This window comes from Suricata suricatta, chromosome 11 (assembly GCF_006229205.1).
Source record: "Suricata suricatta isolate VVHF042 chromosome 11, meerkat_22Aug2017_6uvM2_HiC, whole genome shotgun sequence".
In the NCBI taxonomy this organism is placed as follows: Eukaryota; Metazoa; Chordata; class Mammalia; order Carnivora; family Herpestidae; genus Suricata; species Suricata suricatta.
The window spans coordinates 51,938,750-51,945,272 of record NC_043710.1 but is presented as its reverse complement, the minus strand read 5'-3'; the positions used below and the strand labels follow the sequence as shown (position 1 = coordinate 51,945,272).

General features: G+C 35.8%; 1 protein-coding gene across 1 annotated transcript; it reads left to right on the top strand.

The window, feature by feature from the left end:
- Positions 1 to 3,694: 3,694 nt before the first annotated feature.
- LOC115272575 (olfactory receptor 51G2-like) lies at positions 3,695 to 4,660 on the top strand. Its single transcript, XM_029915609.1, has one exon. It carries the CDS (start codon positions 3,695 to 3,697, stop codon positions 4,658 to 4,660), a length of 966 nt encoding a protein of 321 aa, XP_029771469.1.
- Positions 4,661 to 6,523: the final 1,863 nt, after the last annotated feature.

Genomic DNA, 6,523 nt, shown 5'->3' with positions numbered 1-6,523 from the left:
TATGTTTGTGTCTGGCTTATTTCACTAAACATAACTTTTTCAAAGGTCATCCATGTTGTAGACTATTTCCATGTTCATTCCTTTATACTATGCATAATGTTCCATTTGTATATATATATACATTGTTTTGCATATTCATCTATTGATGTACACTTTGGTTGTTTTCACCATTTGACTACTGTACCTTATGCTGCAATGAACCTCCGTGCACAAGTATCTCTTTGAATACCTATTTTTAATATGGGGGGGTACATATGCAGGAGTGGAATTGATGCATTATATGTATTTCTGTGTCTGAGTTTTTAAGAAATTGCCAACTGTTTTCCATAGAATGTGCACCATTGTTTTCATTTCCACTGGCAATGTATGATGGTTCCAATTTTTCCCTTTTGTCAAAACTTTTAGTTTTTAAATTTTTAAAAAAAAATTACAGCGACACTTGGCTCAGTCAATTAAGCATCCAGTTTCAACTCAGGTCATGATCTCCCACTTTGTGTTTTCTAGCCCCACGTCAGTCTCATTGCTGACACCTAGTTCAGAACCTAGAGCCTGTCTTTGGATTCTGTGTCTCCCTTTCTGTCCCTCCCCTGCTCACACTGTCTGTCTGTCTCTAAAAAATAAAAAATATATTAAAAATGTTTTTAATTTTTTAATGTTTTTTATTTATTTTTGAGAGACAGTGCGAGAAGGGGAGGGTCAGAGAGAGAGGGAGACACAGAATCTGAAGCAGGCTCCAGGCTCTGAGCTAGCCGCCAGCACAGAGCCTGACATGGGGCTCAAACCCATGAACCATGAGATCTTGACCTGAGCCGAAGCCGGCTGCTTAACCAACTGAGCCACCCAAGCGCCCCTAAAAATGTTTTTAAATAAAAAATAAACAATTATAGACATTCTAGTAGGTGTGGTGGTGTCTCATTGTGGCTTTGATTTGTATTCATGTGTCATTAACATTTATATATTTTCTATAGAGAAATAATTAGTTTAGTCATTTGCCTATTTTTGAATTGGGTTGTTTGTTTTTTGGTTTTGAGTTGTTTGAGTTCCTTATATATTCTGGATATTAAACCCTTATTGGATATACGATTTGCAAATCTCTCTCCCATTTTTTAGGTTATTGTTTCACTTTTGATAATGTCATTTTGATAATGTTGACATTTTTAATTTTGATGAAGTCTATTTATTTATGATTTTTATTTTTTTCTTCATGCTTTAGTGTGACATTTGAGACTCTATTGCTCGATCCCAGGTCATGAAATGTTTTTTCCTAAGAATTTTATGATTTTAACTTTTATATTTGTGTCATTGCTCTATTTTATGCATGCTGAGTTGTACTCTTTATTTAAAAGAAGAAACATAAAAATTAGTAAAAAAACTAAAAAAATTACTGACCAATTAGATATGAACTTATATATTATAAAGTCAGAATACTTGCAGCATGATGACACTTTGATCCAAAAGTAGAATGCAGAGTCAAGATATAGATCTCTATTTACATAAAGATTTAAAATAAGACATATAGTTGCTCAAAACGGTTGTGAAAACATTTGATTATCTATTAATACATGTATTTAAAATGTTTTTTATATTTGTGAATAATTAAATGAAACCCTTAGTAACTCATGTGTCTAAAATAAATTCCAGATGGAGTTAAACGTCTCTCCTTTCTCCTTGCTCTTTCTTTCAATTCTATTAAAATCTCCATCACTCTTACTGTCTCTATTTCTATCACTGTTTTTAACACTTCTTATCTTTAGTTACGGTTTTGTCTTTATCTATATCTCCATTACTGTACTTAATTTTGAATCTGTGTATGGAATAGATGTTTAAGAATAAAAAGCATATTGGGTTATGCAGTTGGCTCAGTTGTTTAAGTGTTCAACTCTTCACTTTAGCTCAAGTCATGATCTCACAGTTTGTGGGATCAAGCCCTGCTTCAGGCCCCACACTAACAGTGCTGAGTCTTCTTGGGATTCTCTTCCTGTTTTCTCTCTGTCCCTCCCCTGCTCTCTCTCTTAAAATAAATAAACTTTTAAAAAAGACCTTTAAAAATAAAAATTATATTTCAAAGGAAAAATGCTGACTACGTAAATATTATGTAGGCTGTACATTTTACAGAACAAAAATAAAATCAAAAGACAATAGAAAAATATATTCAATATATAAGCAAATGTTCTACATTCAAATTAAAATCAATGATGAAATTAATTATTTGATATCTATTTTTTTTCTATCATATCCATATACCCTTAACGTATATTTGCTGGCAAGCCTGTCAGTGTTATTCCTGCCCCTTCTTGTAATTTAACTGAAGTTTCTAAGAATTATTATTCTTGGTTAATTGCTCCCTGAAGGATTCTGTCTCATCCTGCTTCCCATGAGGATCAGTTAAGCGCATATAATGGAAAAGAGCAACTATGTCCACAGCGTGGTGCAAGGAGACAGCCCTGAAAGCAGATGCATGGACTGAGGTGCCAGCTCTGAGTTCACCTGGTGAGAAAGTATTCAATATCTAAGATCAGCTATAGTTATGTATTAATGATCTGCTTGCACTGGCTTGCACCTGTTGGGAAAGCTGCTTATAAACATGTCAGCTCTGCATGCAGTGCCATCACATGGGTAGCTTGAAATTGCTCACAATATGAATATTTAAATAAAGCAAACTGACAACTGGTACAGAAATGTTTACTCAGAGAGCTGGTTTTTAAACACCTGTTAGCACTTCACTGGTTATATTTAACAAAGAACACCAGCCCAATATGAGAAAAGACTTCATTTTCACTCACTGTCTCTATCTCAAGCGTCATCCTGAATTCCACCTCTGGCTCCTAACCTTAACACTCAAGGCTTTGCTACCAATGACTAGAATTTTAGTGTTAATGAACTTGTTCCCAGATAAAGAACCCTAGCCCTAAACTCTGTCCTCGCCATCATATTCAGCCTGTGGGATCCTAATGGCTTTGGTGTTGCTCTCAGCTTCTCAGGTTCCAGCAGGAGACACTTACAAAATCTAGAGAAGGAAGGTTTCACCATCTTCCATGGATAGTAGGGGGAGAAAGAGTGAATTGGTAAGTTAAATAAGGGCATTGGAAAATTCTAAAAACTGTGAGAAACTATCCCCTTTTCTAATATAGTTAATTGTTTATTTCCTGTATTGAGTATTTACTGTTCCAAATGTAATGATAAACAATTTACATACATAATCTTATATAACTATTATTTGTTTATATGAAATATTTGGATCTCAGATAACTTAAAGGGTTCTCCCAAGATCACAAGTCATTAAGTGTTAGAACCATGAACTCCCTTTATTACTGCATTAAATTACTTTTGCTACTTACATTACTCCGGAGCAAACTGCAGAAAGTTACCAGGTCTTTCAGACTTCAATTTCCATAGGAAGCTGTCATTTCTATACTTGTTATCACCAACTTCACTGAAATGACCCTGTAAAGATTTCTGTCACTGCCCTTTGTGTTTGGCATGTGGCCCATGTGGAAATACTTTGCCACACATCTAAACAGATTTCTCTTCCACGCAGTGTGGTTTACATGTGTCCTTGTTTCAGAAATAAGTTTTCCATCTCTTTTGTAAGGAAATATCTTAAATATGACTATTAAGAGCTTGAAATGTGATGTATAATGGCTGACTAGAGATTTATATTCTCCAGTCCCCATGTGTTTCCTTGTATCTTCAAATGAAGTCTCACCATGATGTTTTCAATGGTTCCATTGAATGCACACCTGTGACATTCAGTCTTGCTGGCATTCCAGGCCTAGAGGGAGAACACATCTGGATATCTATCCCTTTCTGCCTGATGTACATCATAATCTTCCTAGGAAATGGCATCATTCTTTACATCATCCGGATTGATTCTGCTTTGCACCAACCCATGTACCTCTTTCTGGCCATGCTGGCCTTTGTTGAACTTGGAGTCTCTGCTTCTACTATGCCCACTGTGCTAGGCATTTTCCTCCTTGGAATTAATGATATCAGTTTCAGTGGTTGTCTGCTTCAGATGTTTTCCATGCACTCCTTTACCCTCATGGAGTCAGGTGTCCTTCTGGTTATGTCTGTAGACCGTTTTGTGGCCATCTACAGCCCACTACGCTACACAACCATCTTGACGATTCCCCGCATCACTGGGATGGGCATCACCATTGCCTTGCGAAGTGTGGTACTCATGTTCCCACTGCTCTTCCTCCTGAAGAGTCTGCCTTTCTGTGGCCACAACAGCCTCACACACTCTTACTGTCTCCATTCAGATCTAATCAAATTGCCCTGTGGAGACACTCGCCCCAATAGCATCCTGGGTCTGTTTGTCATTACCTCCACATTTGGGCTGGATTCATTGCTCATTGTGGTTTCTTATGTGTTGATTCTTCACACAGTACTGGGAATAGCTTCTGGGGCTGGGAAGTGGAGGGCACTCAACACATGTGTGTCACACATTTGTGCTGTTCTTGTGTACTATGTGCCCATGATCAGCCTCTCCTTGCTGCATCGTTTTGGGAGGCATTTACCTCCACTTCTCCAAACTGTCATGGCCAATGCCTACCTCTTCTTCCCACCTGTGGTCAATCCCATTGTCTATAGTATTAAAACCAAGGAAATTCGCAATAGCATTGTTCGTACACTGACTAGAAAGAGAGATGAGGTCTAATCAAGACAGATAATACGCTAAAAACATAGGAACTTGTATCAGGTCTTATTGTCTGCTTATTAGCCCTGAAAATGGGAAAAATTACATAGTTTATTATTGCTTATGAGTAAGCTATAAGGTTTAATAGATAAAGAAACAAAAAGTAGCCTCACTCTTTTTCCCTGAAAATAGATAATATCATTACTTTGATGTAAGCTTTTAGAAGGAGGCATGAGCCATGAGATTTTTCCCGGTGAGGACACCATTTGACTCTTCAATATTTAAATGTTTGATTCATTTGTTTTTTTCCCCCAGAGATAGACAGAATGGGTTTTGGGGAGTTTTGTGTTTCCAAGTACATGCAACTTAGTGATATATATTTGTGAGTGGAAAGGAATCAGGACACAAAAGAGTGTGTATTATATTATTACAATGTGTGTATTGTAACAGTGGTTGCTTCTGATGGATGTAGAGGTGACAGAATGGGAAACCACATGAGACCATTTTTAAGAAGATGGAAATACCATACATATATTAGGGATGTAAGGTACATGGTTGTACCATTTGTCAAAATGGTACGGCTAAGATTTGCACATTTCAGTGAACATCAATTTTACTCTAAAACTCTAACTAATAATAATGATGATGATAATAGTAATAACAATAATTATTGGGTTAGATACTGGTTGCAAGTATGAAAGATAAAAGAATGGTATAGTGTTGATAATTATTGAAGCCAGGTGATGGGTAGATGGAGTTTCATTATAATGCTTGTTTTGTGCATGTTTAAAAATTTTATAATAAAAAATTTGAAAACATAGTAATTGTGTCCATATTAAATACTCATTGAATGTGTGCCATAAAGCAGAGATACCTTTCAACTTTTACTTTACTAAGTGATTTACATAGATTAAGATAATTTAATGCACAGAAAAATTATATAAAGTAAAAATATTTGACTTTAAGAAACATTTTATTTTTAATGAGCTAATGATTAGAAAAAACAGTGACCTGAAAATAGTGATTTCAGCAGGAAATGACTAAAAAATATAAGCCTCTACTTTTGTAATAGCTTTTGGTTGACACCAATCATTCAGTAGTAGACATTAGTAGACATGCTTTTGATCAACAGGAAGGCAGGGAGGAAAGGAACAATTTGAGATACACTTCCTAGACAGGGTCTGCAGAACTCAGCCTTTTTTCCCACATGATTTTGACTTTCCACAAACTAGACTGAATATTCTCATAAACCAGAGTCTGGAAAAATTACTAAATATTAAGGTCTTTTTCTTAGAATAAGTGATAAGTATATAAGGTGATGGGTGGCATCATTTATATCATTTTTTATATAATTCATTCATTCAATTTATTGAGTTTTCTTCCATTTTTTATATATCTATCTCTCAAAGTGCTCAATTCAGTGCAGTCATCAAAATGAACAAGGATATTTTTTTGACCCGGTTCTTAATTTTTCAAGATAGTTTCAGAAGCCATCCCACAGCAATAATTAGTGACAATCTTCATGACAATCCTGTTAAGTAGTTTGTATTGTTATTCTCATTGTATAATTAAAGAAACTCAAAGAATTTATATAAATTTATTAAAGTCACACAGTGAAAAGGTGATACTTGCAAGATCTAAGTCTGCAATTTGATATTGGATGATTGAATCATATATACTTAAATCCCTTGGGCACCTGGGTGGTTCAGTTGGCTAAGCCTCCTACTTCAGCTCAGGTCATGATCTCACTGTCTGTGAGTTTGAGCCTCATGTTGGGCTTTGTACCAACAGTGTGGAGCCTGGAGCCTGCTTTGAGTTCTGTGTCTCCCTCTCTCTCTCTGCCCCTCTTTTGCTCATGCTCCCTCTCTCTAAAAAATAGACAAA

What these genes read in the sequence shown, in the direction of transcription:
- LOC115272575 (XM_029915609.1), top strand. Translation starts at nt 3,695, where the DNA reads ATGAAGTCTCACCATGATGTTTTCAATGGTTCCATTGAATGCACACCT.